General features: G+C 41.8%; 1 protein-coding gene across 3 annotated transcripts; it reads right to left on the reverse strand.

Moving 5' to 3' along the window:
- Positions 1-10,650: 10,650 nt before the first annotated feature.
- Positions 10,651-19,981, reverse strand: LOC147461407 (respiratory burst oxidase homolog protein B-like). Of its 3 annotated transcripts, XM_086508973.1 has the most exons (14): positions 18,980-19,978; positions 18,717-18,876; positions 18,561-18,609; positions 18,368-18,481; positions 17,757-18,203; positions 17,198-17,581; positions 16,102-16,197; positions 15,123-15,238; positions 14,512-14,614; positions 13,079-13,312; positions 12,150-12,281; positions 11,885-12,013; positions 11,560-11,638; positions 10,651-11,359 (listed from the first exon to the last, which is right to left on the reverse strand). In XM_086508973.1, the coding sequence occupies exons 1-14, from the start codon at positions 19,752-19,754 to the stop codon at positions 11,238-11,240; spliced, it is 2,940 nt and encodes a 979-aa protein (XP_086365099.1). In that variant the 5' UTR covers positions 19,755-19,978; the 3' UTR covers positions 10,651-11,237. The 3 variants fall into 3 exon arrangements, 2 of the variants coding, with proteins under 2 accessions (XP_086365099.1, XP_086365100.1); XR_015187592.1 differs by lacking the exon at positions 10,651-11,359 and having other exon boundaries at positions 11,619-11,638; positions 12,150-12,213; positions 18,980-19,981; XM_086508974.1 differs by lacking the exons at positions 14,512-14,614; positions 15,123-15,238 and having other exon boundaries at positions 18,980-19,979.
- Between the last annotated feature and the right edge of the window lie 183 nt (positions 19,982-20,164).

Here is a 20,164-nt window from a genome sequence, read left to right on the forward strand (position 1 = left end):
AAGTATGATTGGGTGGGTAAGCAACATCTCATCATACTTGATGCCATGAATTCCTTTAAAACCAACATGTTATGTAAGTCTGATTGCTTGAAGGGAAGCTACCCAAAATGCACACAAAAAAAATAAATTCTTCCAAGTTAGGTTGATAGCCATAGCTATGGGTGAAGTTTTCTTGGAAAACATTGATAAAATTGTCATGAGTATGGATAGAAGGATTTACCTTTAATTTGCATATGGATATAGATGGAAGCCTTGATTTTTTGTCTATGCAATGATCCTCCAACCAATTACAAAGAAGTTAAACTCAATGATTGAGCCAACCTCTTCTCATAAATTAGGTTATTTTACTTTTTGTGTTGATGATTCGAAATGATTATAAGTAACCACCACATTTGAAAGCTCTACTTCATCACCTCCACTTTGTAAACTTTGAACAAGTGTAAGCCCTTGTTGATGAGAGAGAGAGAGAGAGAGAGAGAGAGAGAGAGAGAGAGAGATATTGATTTTAATTTATGAATTTTCACCAAATTTTGGAAATTACAAAGACATGGATGCAACGGAGCCCAATATGATCCTCACTTTTGGACGAAGGCAATCACACTTAACATTGTATTCCTAGTGTGTGTAAAGTAGAGCTTATGTACAGAAAGTATAAACTGTGAATCAGTTGTATCCAAAGTCACAAAATTTTGGTTGTGCCAATCATATGAATTTCAATGGAAGCATGCTCAAAGCACCACCTATTGGATAAGCATGTGAAGGTAATGAAAGAAGACTAGAGTGCATCCCACTCAAATTCGTACATCTAAAAGCCCTAGGGATCATGTGAAGGCAATGGTAAAGTGGGTCACAAGACCTCATCACACCACCGGTCTTAAACATTGCAAAATGTGTTTAGCAAAAGAATTACAATGTGCTCCTTAGTAAAAGTAGGGGTACAAGCAACTTTTTAGGGAAAGAAGAACTTTCAAGCGTAGCGGAGGAAATGGAACATTAGTAAAAGATGTATGATAAGTCTTTCTTAAATCTCTTTGGTCTATATTTTCTAATAGTATAACCTCACCAGTCCTTTTGATAGCATAGGTTTAGAAGGCCAGCCCACCCACACTGAAATCTCCAAGGAAAGCTATGGATTGGATGCATTGCCAAGGTTCAAAAAACAGTGCATGTATGATTTTCTTTTTCACAAAAGCCGTTTTTAGGGCAAATTAAAAAGATTGAGTGATGCTTAATTTTTCAAAATGTCAACACTTGGTGCGGTGTCTCGTATAGACTCTGGAATCCATTTTCTAAAGCAAGGTAAAGAGACCAAGCAATGCTTTATTTTCAATATATCAGTGGTGGCTAGTGCAACCTCCCCAATGTAGACTTTGTGAATAGAATGAGATAAATAGGAATTGACGATCTTCACCAAGAATGGACTCAATTTGATCACACTAAACAATGCATTGATTGGGTGACAAGGACTATGATTTGTCATGTTTAAAATCCAAGGTTGGATTTTAGTTTCTTTTGCTTTCTCGGTCATTTGAAATACTTTGTGACATTGTGTAAGCCATGTGTGATAACAATGCATTGATTGGGTGACAAGGACTATGATTTGTCATGTTTAAAATCCAAGGTTGGATTTTAGTTTCTTCCGCTTTCTCAGTCATTTGAAATACTTTCTGACATTGTATAAGCCATGTGTGATATCGAAGCATGCAAGAATCACTCACCATTAGGAAAAATATAAGCCCTCTAGGGGCCCTTTGGGATTAAGGTTAATTAGAGGCCAACCGATGAGAAGAGGGTGGTGGACACACTTTATGCCCTCAAAAAAGTAGGGGGACAAAGTAGTCTTACAATTCTTAATGGCCTCTTACCTAGTGAGAAGGTGGGGGGTGTGGTGGGCGATTACGAACCTCCAACTTCCCTCCTTTTTGATCCAAATTTGGAAAAAAATCCCAAAATTTTGAAAATTTTTAAAATTTCCGAAACTCAAATCTTATCTTCTTAAAACTCCCCTAAACCTATTTTATGGTCAAAAAAGCATTTTTTGACCTCAAAAAGTCAAAACGTGCACCACAAAACCCTAAAATTAAAAAAGTTTCAAAAAATTTTGAAACATCATTTTTTACTATCCAAAACCCCCCCAAAACTAGTCCTTAGTCAAAAAATGATTTTCTCTCTCTAGAACCCCTTTCCAACCCCTCCTTGGTTGCAACCATCACACTCACCCTCTACTCCAACACTCTCTCTCTACCCCATCTCCATTGCTGCAGTAAGGAAGTTCCTCTCTCCTCCCCTACCACCTTCCATTGCCACACCAAGCAAGGATTATCCACCTTCTCCTATTTCGATTGTCACAACACTCCTCCCCCTCCTCTGTCACTACCATCTCCCATTGGCACACCAAGCAAAGTCATTCACTTTCTCCCACCTACATTGTAGCAACAAGCAAGGTCCTGCTCCTCGTCCTAATTTTCTTTGTTGAACCATGTTCAGCTCTACTCCGCAAAGGTGGCCAAAGGATGAGGTCACAACACTTGCATGCCACAACACACGAGGTATAGATGATGAGTGGGTGCCACAAGAGTTCACCAAAGGTGCTTGGGTATACATGCAACCATCTACTATTGGCCCTCACCGTGTGCAAAATCGTTCAAACTTGGATCATCATTGGAAAGGAAAACTCCTTGGCTTCAAGAACCGCAAAGACATGGGGACCGTAGCCATTGTGCAACATGTTTTCTCAATGTCAAGCATGCAATTGCAACAACCACCTCGATTTTCAACCCATTTTAAGTACATATTTTGAGAATACAAAGCTGGGTGTGAAATCACAGTGTAATGTTTTTATGGATTCATACTTAAGATTTGCCATGCATTTATAGTCATATTTCCATCCACATTGGTGGAGGAGCAGCCACTACATAGTCTCTACGACATATTCAATGCTATACATGCGGATATTGGAGCAACAATTTTTGCACATCTTTGCCCAACCAAACTAGTTCAAAGAAGGAATTTCTTCTATTGTCACTCCTATATTGTGCCTACTTCTACACAAGAGTTTGGAAAGCTTGAACCCATCAAAGTATTTTTCTTATTAAGTATGGAGTGGCCACAACCAGATTTGTGGTCGGTAGCATCTTTCAAGAAAAGATGATAATAGATGTCCAAAACTCTTTGAAATACTCTAAAGCTTCTATGTATGTGGGCTTGAGTTGGTGTTTTCCTATTCATTGTTTGGTGCACATTTTTAAAGAGTTTGGATTTGTTGAGACTACCACAATGCTTGTATGTAAAGATGTGTATTATGAGGAATTAGGAAGGCTTTTAGAAGAGGATTGGGGTTTTGTGGAGGGCATGCACAATGGGGATAGGTACCATTGTAAGGTTGGAGCTTCAGGTATTGGGATACGCTATTTAAATTCTCGCACCTCCTTGTACATACGATTACACTATGATCATTGGATGTGTAAGGTTGTAGTGTGGACTCCCTTACAGAGCGTAGACGTACGACACTATTGCAAGCTTTGACATTGCAGTGAGGATGCCTAACGATGCTTTGGAGGCTGTTCAAGTGAACAAGCATTGGACTCTCAGTAATGTGCAGGAACATTTGGCTATTATGGGTTTTGAGGCCCTTCAACAAGCGCAATTCTGTTTGCAAGGTCACAAGGTGAGAATCATTCCACTACATTTTCAATACATCATAGTTTGACGATCATTGGATACTTATTGTAATGAATGTCCGTAGATTGGGAAGAGAATGGAAGACAAATTGAAGGTCAAGGAGGATTGGGGCATGGATGGAACTATGCTATCGCTCTTATAGCTTGTAACTCTTACAGTTTTGGAAACAATATCCGATGTAATCAATACGATTTGCTTTAGCAAATTATGACTTTGAATATAATTTTTCACATTTAGATGAAAGTTCAGTTTTGGTGAAAGTGATTTATTTATTTTTAATTGGGAAAAGTGCCTTCTCAAAAAAAGGGACCATTAGAAAAAAGGGGTTGCATAATTTATTCAAACTTTTCACTTTTGTAACACTTGAGATCCTCCACTCTCTGTCTGTACCCCGGGCTAGACATGGATGCCTCCACAGCCTCTGCATCTGCACCCACATCCACCCCTTTGTCATGCTTCATCCTCTTCCTCAAGGACACCAAATACAAAGGGAAGTTGGAATTCCACACCTTCTTTACCCATCTCCCTCACCTTGATGCCACAATTGCCCTTCACATGGATGCATTTGCTAAGATTTCAGCGTTTGTGGAGGAGCACATCATAAAATATTATGTATCTATCTTCCCACATGCAAGGATCTGGGTGCCTTGCAATCTTTTGTGCTACATACACAAAGGTGATCTCCCATTCTCTAAGTGGTTGAGACGGTTCCAAGAAATTGCCGTCGATGCAGCCCATTTCTTGGACAAGCAAGCCCCAGGGGTGTCAACGCTCAAGAATAGCAAGTTGGGGGTGGAGTACCTTTATCAGCTGGCAACATTCATCTTCTTTGTGAGCGAGGAACCTGATTTGGAGGAGCTCCACCTACCACACGTTCAGGTTGGGTCCTTTATCAAGGACACCAAGGAGCAGGAAGTTGTCCCCATGAACCTTGCAACGAAAGGACACGCACTTCAACTCGAGTACCCCAGGGGGCTCAAGGAGGTGGTTGAGAAATCCATCGTTGTGGCTGGACCTAGTGACACTCTAGTGCCACTATCACTGATGGATGAGCTATCCTAGAGGTAAAAATCAGCCGCTTCTCCTCAATGGTAGTGGATGGAGAGGAGTATGTGTTTATGTATGACTTGGAGAAAGCATTTGGTGTGCACATGGATGAATGCTTGAGCATGCTATGCACCAACTCCCAATTTCCGTTAGATAGTGTGCCAAATGTCCTTCAAAGAAAGCTCTTGCCACTTGGGGACTCTGTTATTTACAGACACTATTGCAGTTGCGTGTGCGGAGGTCCTGGCAGCGGAGCAGTTGCACGTGGATGAAGAAGAATTCTAGGCCATGCAAGCCAAGGTTGAGGCTGCTAGGATGGCTACTCCACTGCCTAACTCCCCCTCTAATGATCCAAAGCTCGTAGGTGCGGTGCAAGGGAGCATCGACTTGGTTAGAAAGGGCAACAGGGAGGAGGAGGACAAGGAGAAGGAGGTAAACTCTATCCTAATTTCCATGTTATTTTTTTTGCCCTTCATTGTCCTGTTTCTTAACCTTGACTAGTTTATGACAGGAAGTCTTGGAGGTTGATGAGTTTGCATCAAGGATAGGTGATATGCGAATGGGCTTTAGACGTCAGTCTTCCCTTGCGCATTACCTAGGACAACTCCCCCCTACCGATGTTGCCATTGTACATAATGAATTTACTCCCCAAGGCCATTTTATGAAGTGGTCGTTGAAAGCTCTGAGCAAGGTTTTGTGTTTGTGCACCATTGCTCAAACTGCGCATCTTGTGTTCCTAGTGCGTAGATCCCTTGTATACACAACATTTGGCACTGGCTTCCATGGCAAAGTGCTTGCCCCGATAGGGATACACGCTTCCGTTGGCTCAACTGACCCTAAGGCAATAGCACAGTCCCTCTTAGCTGGGGGTTTGCCTTATGCGCAAGAGAGGTGCCAGGAAATGGTCAAGAAAATTATGAGCTCCTCAGATGTATGATATAAAATTAACTTTTTAGAAGTAATAAAATATACTTTGAATTGTTTCTCTATCTTGTACTTCTTTTCAATGTGATCTCTCAATCTTGTAAATTGCTGAAATTGGTGATGTGTTTAATAAGCTATGTCTTCTTTGCTTAAAGCAACAACTCAGCATAAGTGGGATGCACATGATCACTCCCTTCAACTTACCTTAATTTTGGGGACAATACAAACAACATATGAGTGAAAAGAAGTGGAATTTATACTATCATGTTACATAAAGATTTGCTTTCACTAAGTCTTAACATTTTTTGGTATCCTAGGGGGCAGACAAGGCCAAATAATGCAAAAAAAAAGGTGGCCACAAGGGCGCACAAATGGCCCATCTAGCAGTTTTGGATGGCTTTCCTGCGCGCCCTTGTGGACATCCCTTTTTTTTCATATTTTGGCCATTGTTGCACTCCAAGACCCTGAAAATGGTGAGATGAACCTAAAATTTAACTTTTCATGCACATTATCACTTCCTTCAACTCAACTTAATAGTTCCCTATACCAAATCACATTGGACAGTATAAAAATCTATAGTGTCATGTTGCATAAACATATGGTTTCACTAAATATTAACAATTTTGGTATCCTAGGGGCAAACAAGGCTAGAAAATGCAAAAAAAAGGGTGGCCACAAGGGCACGCAAGTGAGCCATCCAAAACTATTGGATGGGCCATCTGTGCGTTCTTGTGGCCATCCTTTTTTTTTGCATTATCTGGCCTTGTATGCCCCCAAGATACCAAAAAAATTTAATATTTGATTTAAATTTAAGTCTTCATGTCCAGAATCACCAAACTTAAAACACATGGATTATCCAAAAAGCCAAATGAATTTGAAGACGGTAGACACAACTCTTAATCATTTTGTCTTTGCAAAGTCATATGATTACAAAGAGAAGGGTGTGCAATACAAAAAGGGACGTGTAACTTCGGCTAATGCTCGAAGTCCCACCGCAATCGGCGTGCAAGCTGTATATCCTTTGGTTGTATTGTCACTCTCTTTGCATGTATGGCGCATAGGTTGATATCTTCCAACACCGAAATGATCTGGGCCACTGCAGCTTCTTGAATAGCCTCCAACGTCATTGCTTGCATCCTATACTGACTTCCATAACTTTGAAGCACCTCCTTCACTGTGCGAGCAAGGGGGGCACGTCGTATTAAAATCTCGATAGTCTTCTGGTAGTGCCGGATTTCTGCAAATGCCCTTGCTATTTTTCGACGCCGCTGAGGTTGTCTTGGGGGCATTTGCACATTTGTTGGTTGGTGGCATTTAGGCTTCTTGAAAAACTTTGATTTGCACCTATTTACATACTTTGGCACTGGATCTATAGCCTCTTCTGAGTCATCCTCTTCCCTTGCCTCCCGATCTTGTGCTATTCTCCCTGGCCACGAGGCAGTGACTTCCCCCCAATGGGCACATGGTGTGTGCATGATATCTGAGCTCGTTGCCATGGTGGCTCTGTCTCTCATCAGTATCTGTATGGACCAGCCGTGGTCCTAGTTGCGATTGGTGGCGCGGTGGCTCCTCCCTATACGACTTGGGTGTTTGCTGGGCTTGCTCTTCTTGCCAGTGTTGGGCGTGTTGCTTCACTCTACGTCGAGGTGTTTGTTGTTGTGCACGTAAAGAATCTTCTGCCCTAGGTGACTCCTGGGCCCGTCGACTACCATGCCCACTGCTAGAAGAGTACCTGGAACGGCCAGGTGTTTGCAGTCGCTTTCTTGTGCCTTTAAGCTATGCCAGCTTCTCACATCCTTGGAGGGTGTTTTTGTTGGCAGGCGAATGCTCCTTGGCGGTTTGTTTGGTGCGTGCCATTGGGTATGGTAAGAGCTCAAATGTGCTTAAGAAATGAGTGGTTTATGAGAGCATGCAATATTTATAAGGGCCATTTAAAAAGGGCTCTGTTCACACTAATTTTTGAAAAAATGGATCTATTGTTTTTTAAATGGATGCACCAAGCTTTATTAAAAAAACATGTTGTTAAGAGTTGGACCCTACGTTCACGTATAGTCACTCGCGCAAAATCCACTTTGACCCTTGTCGCACTCTGCATTGACACCATGCAGCATGCTTTTGGGGGAGCCTTGCGACATCTTCCACTTGTTGTTGTGCTCTTGACGACTCCATTTCCGCACTTCTCTTTCAATCTTGGATTGTCATGCACGCTCCATTGTGAGCTTATGAGAAAATGTTGTGTGAAAAAACCAGGTGAACATCTCCTCCAAATAATTGGATTGCACCATTCCAGTGCCATGTCGAGTATTTTTGAAGTATACCCCCCTTGCTCGATAATGGGACTTCTCCATGCCTTGAGTGCTAAAAATCTCAAGCAAACCATATTTGTACATAAAAAATGCACTATGCGCAAACAATCTATGTTGTTCGCATGAGAAAACAATATACATTATTTAATGAAAACAGCCCCTTGTAATAAGTTCACTATGTAACATACTTACTATGTAATATGTGATGTTATTTTCACCCCAAGGAAGGGTGGACCTTGGTGAAATCTGTTAAGGCTTCTTGAAATGATTGACGTTGTTCTTCTGTTGTGCTGGTAAGCCCATAAGCTTGACCATTTTATAATGTGCTTAAACTTGCTTGCGCTTGTTTGCAAGCTTTCTATTTGAATCATTGTCTGTAGTAGCTTTGCATAACTCCTTCCAAAGTTCCCAAAGGTTATTTGCTTGCTGGTTAGAGCTATTTTGAGCATCATATTGACCTGGCTTTCCTTAGGTTACTTTCTTCAAAAAGTGTCTAGATTTTTGTCCACTCATTGACACTTGTTGGGCAATTTCATGGGCCTCCCCTGTGTTCTTTGCAGCAAAGATAGACACATTACAAGGAAGCAATTTCTGTCAAGCTAGGATATGCATACAAAGAAGCCAATCTATCCCATATATGTTTTGTTGTTCTAGAGGAGGGAATTGTTGAGCCCGGGCAACTCACCTTTCAAAACAACCCATAGCATGTACTTTTAAGAGGTAATTATAAAACCCCTCTATACACACTCTTCTTCAAGAATTAAAAGACCCTTCTTCCTTCATAAAAGAATAATTTTTTTTTAGTTTTCTATTTTTCAACCCCCTCTTGTACATGAGAATTTGTAACTCTTTGAAATATTAAAATCCGTTCCAAGTGAACTCTTGTGCTACGTTTACATAATTTGAGTTGGATACCCCGGGGTGTTTAATAATAAAACGCTTAACAAAATGCACAAGCTTGAATATCCTTAGCATTTGAACACATTTGCTTAATAGTGGGAAAAACAACTTTATCAATAGAATTGCTAGAAGTTGCGTTAATATCTATAGCACCAACATCCTTAAAGCTTGATCTTACATCATAACCATGCACAATGTTTGAAACGCCCTTTGCAACAAGGGGATGTTGCATCATGTATAGCCAAAGGGGATAGTTGTCCCATTCAGCTTATCCTCAAGACACAATAGACAAAAAACATTATTGGGCATTGATGGAGCCGATGGTTTTATTGTCTTGCGGGTAACTACCATGAGTCTATACCTTGCGCTTTCCTTTAAGGGTGAATCTGGGCTTATCCAAAATTCTCCTCTCTCTCTCTCTCTCTCTCTCTCTCTATATATATATATATATATATATATATATATAGATATATGTGTGTGTGTGTGTGTGTGTGTGTGTGATGCCATGGTCGAGACCACTTGACACAAAGGCTACCTTCGTAGAGGAAAAACTCCACAAAACTAATCTATGCTTGCATGAGCTTTATAGTAAAACCCACAAAAGGCTATGAAGGATCTCGGTTGCAAACATTTATACTATAAAAAAACCTATACAAATGGACAAAATTGCTTGTGTCGTACTGGTAGTAGTGGAAATGGAGGGTAAAATGAGTTGGAATTGGATTTTAGCGATTCGTAGCTTAAAGAGATTTTCTAAAGGTTATGTCGCCTAGCAAACACTCACCAAAACTCACTTCAATCTAAGAATGCAAGATAGAAAGGTACTTGTGTGACTTTGCTTAGAATGCCAAAGGTTGCTCTAATACCAATTGTTGGAAATATGATTGTAGAAATGTATGCAAAGATGTAGAAGATGAAAGGGAACTTCAAGAGCACAAAACAAGTAGTAGTATGCACTAAATGTGCTAATGCAAAGTTAAGACTTGGCCGTGGAGTGATGGGGTATATACAAGCCGAGTGTTTACACACATTGCTACCATAATATGGTGACAGAAAGAGTCCTTGTCCTACTCAAAGATGCAATACTTTTGTTGAAATCAAGTCTAAGTTTATAGTATGTCACCAAAAAAGCTTCCTTCAATGCAAGGCCACCTAAAAGTTCATGTTCCCAAAATGCTTACGTGCTAGACAGAAGCTCTAGTAAGCTTTAATTGAAATAGCTAAAACAAAAATTGTTATGTAATTTTCCAAATACGAATGCCAAAAGAGTGTCTCAATGAACTAGGGAGAGGAGATGCTAGTTGATGTAGTATGGAGAGGGTGGCTAAGCAATAAGCTAAGATCTAATTGCTATGTTAGGATGATACCCTTTGAATTAGTACACATGCTATGGAGAAAGATGTTTGGAGTAAATTCATAATGACAATGAAATTAGATTAATTACGTCAAATTATATAATGACACTCCAATGGACAACAATGTAAGGACAACTCCCCTAGGATTTGTTAATTTTTACAAATTGTGTATAGATGAAGAGGATTGTGTGGACATTGCGAGTGGCATAAGGAGTTGCATCCACATAGGTAGCTTGTGTGGAGTGTGAATGTATAGGGTTCTAACAATTGTATGCCCCAATTAGTGGTACATTACTACTATAATAGTACTTGTTACGATAGTAACGTCCTAACGGTAACACCTTGTTTACATGAGGAGAACCTGATTGGAGCAAGGACGCAAAGACGGATAGAAGATTGGAGTAAATGAAGTTATTGACCAAGGTGGACATCAAGGGGGATGTTAAAAGTTTTGTTCATTTGTAAATTTTGAAATATGTATATGGTTGCTTCTCTCTAGTATATTCTAATGCGCTTATGGCAATAAAAATAAAAAATAAAATAAAAAAAATATATAATTCGTCTTTTCATGACAAATGTAATGAAATTTTTCAACTTAGATGTCTCCTGATTGGCTCCTCTACTATTTTGGAGGAGATAGGCACGTTCACGGTGTGAGGCGTGAGCTTTGTGTTGGAGGAGGGATTTGAGCTGGGGCGGACGGCTGGTCCGCCGCCTTAGATCACAGCAATGATTGCGTGCATGGCTGTGGGTTGGTGTCGCACTGTAGCTGCTTTATGGTCACGCGGCTACCGGACGCAGTAAACAGTGAGTTGCCATCGCTGTCAAGCTCATGCAGCCAGCTGGCCATGCCAACATTTTCTGCTGTATTCACTGATCCAATGGGGCCGGCACGCTGCTTTGCTGAGATGAAGCCTGAGACCAGCCCTCTGCACTCTGATGTCGACCCGAGCCAGCTTGCTCGCTCTGACGTGCACAAGTCCCAAGCCTCTGACCAATGAAGCATGAGCACAGCAGACAAAAGTCAAAAGTTCTCCTTGTGGAAGTCAAAGCGTGTTCCATAGGGCCGGGTATATTTCTCGTTGTATTGATTGGCCAGCGACCTCAACTCATTGGCCAGCACGGGTGCCCCACAGTAAAACACACCTGCCCATTCACCAATCAAATTCATTCTACCACCCCTTTGACCAATCAAATTCATTCTAACGTCCCTTCTTTCTACCAACCCTAGGGTCGCATTCATCTTCCCAGCTCAAATCTTGCGCAGAGATTTCTTGAAAGAAGACTCAAAGCATAAAAAAGCTGTGAGAACTTGTCTGTTGACAATGGGTCTTCTTCTTACTTACCAATGCGTTGGCCTTTGTGGTTGGTAGCCATCTTTGAGAACACCTTCCTCCAATTGGGCCTTCCTAAATGGGTGCGCACCTAATACAAGTCACCCAATTCCTGTCACTAGGCTTTAGATACCAAGCTTTAATAATTGAAGGATTGAAAGATTCGATGCATATTTAGGGTCCCCATCAGAGAAACAAGTTTAGGTAGAAAATATGGATTCAATCAGTAAATCTTAGGCTTATGATGTATGTAAAGCTCAAACCTATGACCCATGTTGATTTTAGGTAGGCCAAGATTTTGCTCTAGATTTGGTTGGTATGAGAGAATCGAATGTACCCTTGTGCCCGAGAGAATGTCGACCCCATTTTTGGCTTGATTCAATGCTTGCAACATCGTGATGAGGGCAGACCGAGCATCACCTTCCTCGTAGACACTTGTAAGATAGTTGTGCATCTCAATCACTTCCTACAAAGGAATCAAAACACATTCAACATATCAAACAATGCACACCTAGTCATGACATGCAATAATTGATATTCCAAGCACTCAACAATATATCATGCACAATTGAAAATTAAAACCTTCCACTAATCAATTCTACCTTTTGATCGCTCTCTGCAACCTCGTTCATGATGCCTTTGAACCAATCGAACGAACCTTGCTCTCTTGTCACCCAGTAGAAGTAAGCACGGTTACACTCATTACTATTCTTGATCCCACTCCAGTTGTTCATCTTCAAAAGAGAAGTACAATTCATAATTTTTTGTGTGGTAGCTAGCCTTCTAAAAGTATTGTCAACCATAGACATTGTTAATTTATTACAACAAAGCCAATTGTAGACAAATGAACAAGTCACTCATCGAATAAAATTGCAAGCAACTAGTACTACACTCAAAGTGAGCTCACAACAACAAATGTCAAATAGTGAACCTTAAAGTCAAGTATTAAGAGAGGAGGGGGGGGCGGGGGTTTATCGCCAATGATTTTGTGACATCAAGGAGGTCTATATATGAGCAAAATTTGAATGAAATATTGAGATTATTGAGTAGAGGCCTTAATTTAAGTAAAAGGATGATAGGGAAGTGGAGGTAGAAGCGAGAGCAAGTGATATCAGGTGAGGAGAGAGTAGACATGAATGTGGGGTCACCAATGAGTTGCCACCCTCTCTGTAGCAGGCATCTATAATGCTTGATTATTTAAAAATTGGCAAGACATAGAGCTATCTAATCAAGGGAACTTGTGAGAATATGGCACTTGTGAAATAGGACGTGGTTTTAAATAAGGTCAAATGAGTTTATTGTTAAGGGCAATCCATATGATCCACTAGTACGGCCGGCCGCCTTCGGCAGCCTCTCTCTCTCCCCCTCTCTCCCTCTTTATCGCGTGCAAAGGGGTTTCTTTTAGTTTTGGACTTTAGCCTTCAGGTTGCAAATTGCGACACGTGTAAAGGGCTCCCCCTTCCGCCATATTATGTTAGTAGATATAAGAAGCATGGCTAGTTTAAAAATTAAGAGAGAACCATTGAAGTACCTGTTGTCCTCCTGAAAGCTTGAGGTTGTGTAACATGTCCTTGAGAATGCTAATGAAAGGGGTAGCTCCTATGCCCAAGCCAACAAGCACCATGACATCATACTTTTTATAGTCTTGAGCGGGAGCACCATAAGGCCCATCAATGAAGATGGAGGGCATGATTCTCTCATGTTCACCCAATACACAATCTCTTCTTAGAAGGCCACTTTTGCCCGTCATTGGAGGCTCACACACCTGTATATCAATTGACAAGTTCATTCATACAAAGTTCACATGATAGCAACATGCTTGTCTAGACTTTTTAATTGTGTTTTGCTCTGCAGTATGATGCTATTAATAGATCATGCCCAAAACTAGTATTTTATATGTGCATTGTGAAAAGACATTGGGTAAGGTCAAGAATCTTGAGGCACACTTGGAGGTCATTCTGCCTCAAAGAATGCACATTGTACTATTTATCACAATAAGTTTTGGACAAATTCTCACAATAATTCCCACATTGTGACTTACCTCAACATCATGAGCTTCTATGAGGGAGGCACCGCATACCTAGCTAGGTATGCGGTGCCTCTCGAACAGAAGCTCATGATGTTATTCATTGTATGAAAAACACTGGAAAAGACTCCGTTTTCCTACATGAGAAAATCTCTAAATCTTCTTGTGTACATGCTTGAAGATTGATGCCCGTATGTTTATTGAGCATTCATGTCTGTGTCTTTGTGGATTCACTCATTTATAATTGCACTTCTTTAATGCATTGCATAAGGACAAATAATAATTCAAAAGCTTGGAGAAATCCTTTTTGGCCTTTAGTGCAAATGCTAGGTGCCATTTTAACTTCCTAGGAACAACGCTAACATACCTCAAAGATCTATCGTGATGAGTCTTGAACTCAAGGAGAGACAGAATGTGAGAAAGGAGCCCTTTTCTCATAATATTTCACTATAGGATTGACATTTTCCAATGTGAGAAAGGAGCACTTTTCTCATGATTTTTCACTATAGGATTCAACACAAGTCACGAGGGAGCACATGCCTAGCTAGGTACAGTTGGGCGTAGGGGAAAGCAAGCCCCCACCCTCGGCCGGCACTCCGGCCCTACCCCGAACTGCACCTAGCTATGCATGCACTCCCTCTCTCGCAGCATCTCATGATGTTGTCGTAATTTGCATTGTGGGAATTATAATGAGAAATTTGTCTAAAACTTATTGTGCATACATGTGCTCTTCTTATCCACATACACATGCATATACACGTGCGACCACATAGAGAAATTAGAAGAAGATTTGGAGAGAGAGAGAGAGAGAGAGAGAGAGCGCTCCTAAGTTCTTTTGATAAGTATTGAACTCAAGGCCTATGCATTTAGATTTTTGGATGCCAGTAAAAATGTGAGTTATATGATGTGGGGCAGGGGGGTAATTGAGGAAAGAGGACCTCGGAGAAAATGCGCTTAAGGTCTTGAGTCCAATCGCCCAACGTCCGAATGTGCACACTCACGTAGTCATCCGTTGGAGCCGACGTGATGGAGAAGGGGTGCCTGTTGCGTACATTTTCGCACACAACAACGTTACTGTATTATACTAAACCTCATCTCAACCTTATAATAAGCCCTATTAAAAGTTTACATCCATTAAAAGTCCACTTATATGAAAAAACACCTCTAGATTAGAACGAGTACTTACTCGTGATCAGGGCTAGAAAAAAACATTTTTTCCTAACCGAAGAAAATAAGGGGAAACTTGAAATTCTCTCGGTTTTTAGGTCAAAATTTGAAGCTTTTGCCGGTAATTACACTAAAACTCGTGAAAATTGCCCGGTTTTCTTCAAGGCAAGCTCAAAATCTAACCGGGATTTTAGGATTTCAACCGATTAAAATACACTGGACCCCGGTTTTTTTCTAACACTGCTCGTGATGATGTAACCATCTCTCTCTCTCTCTCTCTCTCTCACACACACACACACACACACACACACACACACACACACACACACACACACACACACACACACATATTCTTCCATATTTTCATAAGAATTCCTCTCACCATTGGAAGGTTGACACCTTCGGACAATTGAGGAAAATGTATTGCCCGCTTTTGTACTTAAACCCTTGCGGTTTACTCATGTGCAATGTTAGCACATTGCCCGGATACACAGCCACCTACATTTCACAACTCAAAATTATTTTTCCAATTTTTAAGAGAGACCTATTAATGTCGACTAAAAACCTTGCTAATGAATTCCAATGCAGTTTTGAGCATGGCCACTTCATGCACACAAGAAGATTTAGAAATTTTCTCATGTAGGAAAACGGAGTCTTTCTCAGTGTTTTTCATACAATGCATAACATCACGAGCTTCTGCTCGAGAGGCACCGCATACCTAGCTAGGTATGATTGGGGGCAGGGCACCGCCGGCCCCCCCCCACCGGGCCGACGATCCCCTGCCCCCAATCGTACCTAGCTAGGTATGTGGCGCCTCTCACACAGAAGCTCATGATGTTGAGGTAAGTCACAATGTGGGAAATATTGTGAGAATTTGTCCAAAACTTCTTGTGGATCAGTGTTCCTTCATTTCCTTTCATTGAGTTTAGAAACCTTAAGTTCCACACTTCCAAAACACCTAAATCCTTGTAAGTTGTGAGTAGTTCCCTATAAATAATGCACATCCTTTCCCATATCAATGTTTGATCCTTTGCTTAGTGTGCTTTTCCTGCACGTTACAACGATTTAAACAGAAGAGTTTCTTGCCGATCTAACGCAATAAGACTACACTTTTATGTGTATCGTAAGTTGTAGCCAAACACAGATCTCTACAAGACAAGTTGATAGCTATTTGATTGATGTGTTGGTGATGTGCATCTTCTTGTTAACTAGAAATGATGAACTACCATCGTAGAAAGTCACCTTAGATTTAATGTTTTGTAAAAATACCAAATCAAACAAACCTCCAATAAAGTGGTGTATCTTACCAAGTTTTGAGAAGGATCAACAACGGGTCTTCAAAAGTTTTGGTAAAGATATACCTTTTGAATTTCCACACCTTTATGTCCAAATCTAAACATTCGCAACAGCCTTTCCCCGAGATATATCACAACAGGAACAGACAAGTACATCCAAGTCTGCACAATAAACTTTGTATCAAGATCATCATACACAAGAAGTTTTGGACAGAATATTGTCACAATAATTCCCACATTATGACTTAACTAAACATCATGAGCTTCTGTGAGGGAGGCACAACATACCTAGCTAGGTACGATTGGGGGCAGGGGACCACCGGCCCGACGGGGGGGGGGGGGGGGGCGGCGGTCCCCTACGCCCAATCGTACCTAGCTAGGTATGCGGTGCCTCCCGAGCTAAAGCTCATGATGTTATTCATTGTACGAAAAACTCTGAAAAAGGCTCCCTTTTCCTACATGAGAAAATTTCTAAATCTTCTTGTGATAAAATGTGGTTTTATTTCCAATCTCTGCAAAACTTATCTCTCAATCGTCAAATGGAAATGCTTAATATCTTGTGTCATCACAATCAGATTAAGGAGATGAGCACCATCAACTTCATCGTGTTCATGGATAGTTGTATAAAGAGATGATGTGACTAGAGTATAGATTATAGAGTATCCTCAACTAGATGCACAAGAAGTTTTGGACAAATTCTCACAATAATTCTCACATTGTGACTTACCTCAACATCATGAGCTTATGTGAGGGAGGCACCGCATACCTAGCTAGGTACGATTGGGGGCAGGGGACCACCGGCCCGGTGGACCTAGCTAGGTACGATTGGGGGCAGGGGACCACCGGCCCCCCCACCGGGCCGGTGGTCCCCTGCCCCCAATCGTACCTAGCTAGGTATGCGATGCCTCTCGAGCAGAAGCTCATGATGTTATGCATTGTATGAAAAACACTTAAAAAGACTTTGTTTTCCTACATGAGAAAATTTCTAAATCTTCTTGTGATGTAATGGACCCCTGACTCGCACAATTGATCCCCCAATTGTTGTTGTGGGTGTGTGTGAGTTATGCTACATCCCTTTCATCGAATTTTCAAATAATGCCCTACATTTTAAGTCCCGAGTTCGAAACTTAGCTTGTAATTTTGAGAAGGGTTTGCAGATTACCGTTTTCTGGTACCATTCGTGAACGAGGAAGAGGCAGACGCCATGGACGAGCAAGCAGACGTAGACGATGAAGAAGAGGTGATGAGAGAACCAGAAGGCGTTGAAGCCCGCCATGCGCTGCAGAGGCTTGGGCAACTTCACCAAGCTCCGCCGGAACCAACGTGTTGCCAGAGTGAAAGCAATCAGCATGAGCACCACCATGATGATGCCGGTCACCCCCTCTGCACTTGTCAAGAAGAAGCCATACGATGGCTTCACACCATCGAAACTACTCGCAATGAGCTTGAATTTATCATCTGGTGCCCATGCGATTCGAGGAAAATCGCATGTTAGATGAAGCCCCGCATGCAAAGTCACCGCCAAAGCAATCGCGACAGCAATCATCTGCACTATAAACACCAGTTTCTCACGTTAGTGAAGAATGGCACAAGAGGATGATTTCACGATCAAGAATCTATCCTCGGATGTGAAATCTGAGTATGTTGATGCTTGCTTTTCAAAAGAGTTATTATGTGTTATACTGTCTTGCAATTCTGAAACCAGAGCATATCTCGCCTACCTTGTGGAAATTGAGATTGTCATCAAATGGGATGATGCTGCCCAATTTAGTGGAGCTTCTTAACCAGGTTAATGTATTTCTACAGACAGGCAGAAGAATGAGAGCCATGTTAAGCTTCAATGTCTCCCCAGCGCCCTTTGCGACACACACGCAGTACCCCATCACTTCAAAATAGCCCCGCTTATTTTTGTACTGCGAGAACTTCCAAGTGAAGAGGCCAATCATGATTGAAATCCAGAGGAGCAAGACCCATACTCTCTTCCAGTTCTCGGCCAGATGATAGCGATTACGCCGGGCCCACCTTGCGACAGCGCTTGACCTTCGAGACGTCAATGCTAAGTTTTGGCTCAATGCCTGGCTATAGTTCATATTTTGGCTGTTGCTCACAAACATGCCATATTGTGACCCAGGAGGTCCTTGTAGTAGCAAGGACTCTAGTTGCCATATCTGCAGTGTTACAAGCATTGAAGGTGTTACGGTGTGCACACTTTCCTTGAAGCCGAAGTCAATCACATGACACCGATAATCAAATTTTTTGCTTCAGTTGGCAAAAGATCTCATTTTCTTGCATGCATGAGTGGGGAGAACAAATCAAAATATTTGCAAATGACCTCAATATACCCAACAGCATCCGGATCGAGCTCTTCCATAATCAAGGCCGCGTACTCCTCTGATTGCTCCTTCAATCTGTATAGTTTGTTGGCGGATGCACTCAGCCTGATAAGCTGCCACAAATTGCATTCAAATTCAGCATTTAATGCCTGAAATTCTAGCTACAATTCCACTGCTAGGCTAAGGACACACCTCATTGACCTCGTCTTCTGTGATGTAGCCATCTGCATTACGGTCAACCCTAGTAGGCAAAACCCGAAATACGGTATACAATCAACGAGTCGAAGTAAACCTTAAAGAATAAATGCCATTTGAGAAGAATGAAAGAGAGCTAAACTGCAAAATTACATTTCAAAGAAGAGTTGTAGGCGATTATCGAATGTCTGATCCGACAGTTCGAGCCAGTAATCATGGAGTTCATCGTGCGTGATGCATTGCACTTTTTGCCCCCTTTTGCGGGCAAGTGCATCAAACAGCTCTCCCGCAAACTCGCTAGAATCTTTCATACCTGATGCGAGTACAATTTAAGTCATTAGCTGCATTGGAAACAAATTCAGAAGAGCAATATTGCTCAAATTAGCTACAATGCTGTCAATGTCGGAGGAGATTACCTATGCATTGCGCAAAATCGGCGCGTGCAAGGAGGCCTTCAGGGGATGCAAGCTCGAAAAAGCGAGTCTCCACTGCCTTCCACAGAGAGTCGGTATCCGAAATCTCAGACTCTGCAGCTTTTGTTACAAATCGAAGCTGGGAGAGTGCTTTCTGAGCAGCAGATTTTGTTCGGTTTAGCCTTCGCCCCGTCGCAGGTCGAGTGCCAGGAATGGACACATTTACACTGGTTGATTTCTCTCCTAAAATGTGGCTGTTGGAGGCATTAACATTGGTGCTGTTGACAGTGAAGCATTTGAAAGCCTCATTCTTGAGGTCATGTGAGTATGTGATGAAGTCCTGGGAGAGGGCTCTGATGCGAGTGGAAGTGGTGCGGGCGACGGTGCCACGGCCAGATGGCCGTTCCCAAGCCAGCGGGAATGAGTCGCGGCGACCGTTCTGAGAGTGGCTTTTGAGGATGTGAAGATTGAGGAGCCTGGATTCTGGGTGATCCAGATCATGCAAATTAGAAGTGTAGCCATGGATGGGGAGGTCTACATCGAGCAAGACCTCAACATAATCATCATCAAGGTGGTCTGTGTGATGAGAGTTAGTATTCTGCATGCAATCTACTCTAATTATGTCAGCAGGCTGGACCTGGTTGAAGCGAGCATTCACGTGTTGATCGCTTGGAGGCAGAGTAATGGTGGTGCTAATTTCCTGATGATCAAAGCTTGGGCTTCTCAATAAATTAGAGCCCAACCTTCTTAAAGAGCCAAACCCAGATCCTGTCTTCATTGTAGGTTCGAGCGCTTGGCAGTAACGCGACGAGAGAGAGAGAGAGAGAGAGAGAGAGAGAGACTTACAAGCAGGCAAGCATAGGTCTACTACTGCCTGCAAGCTGCTAATCGACTCCCCTCATTGCCGTCAAACAATCAATGCATGCAAAATGCAGCGACGTGCATGCCAGCTTCTACCAGTATTGTCTTAAAAGGCTAAGAAAATTCCTCCACCCATTATATAATGTTTGGGATCATGATTATATAGGCTAGAGGTCCCAACCTTGCACAAGAAGATTTAGAATTTTTCTCATGTAGGAAAAGGGAGACTTTTTCAGTGTTTTTCATATAATGCATACCTAGCTAGGTATGCCATGCCTCCCTCACAGAAGCTCAGGATGTTCCGTTAAGTCATAATGTGGGAATCAT

Source organism: Adiantum capillus-veneris, chromosome 3 (genome assembly GCF_014529385.1).
Source record: "Adiantum capillus-veneris isolate H3 chromosome 3, ASM1452938v2, whole genome shotgun sequence".
Lineage (NCBI taxonomy): Eukaryota > Viridiplantae > Streptophyta > Polypodiopsida > Polypodiales > Pteridaceae > Adiantum > Adiantum capillus-veneris.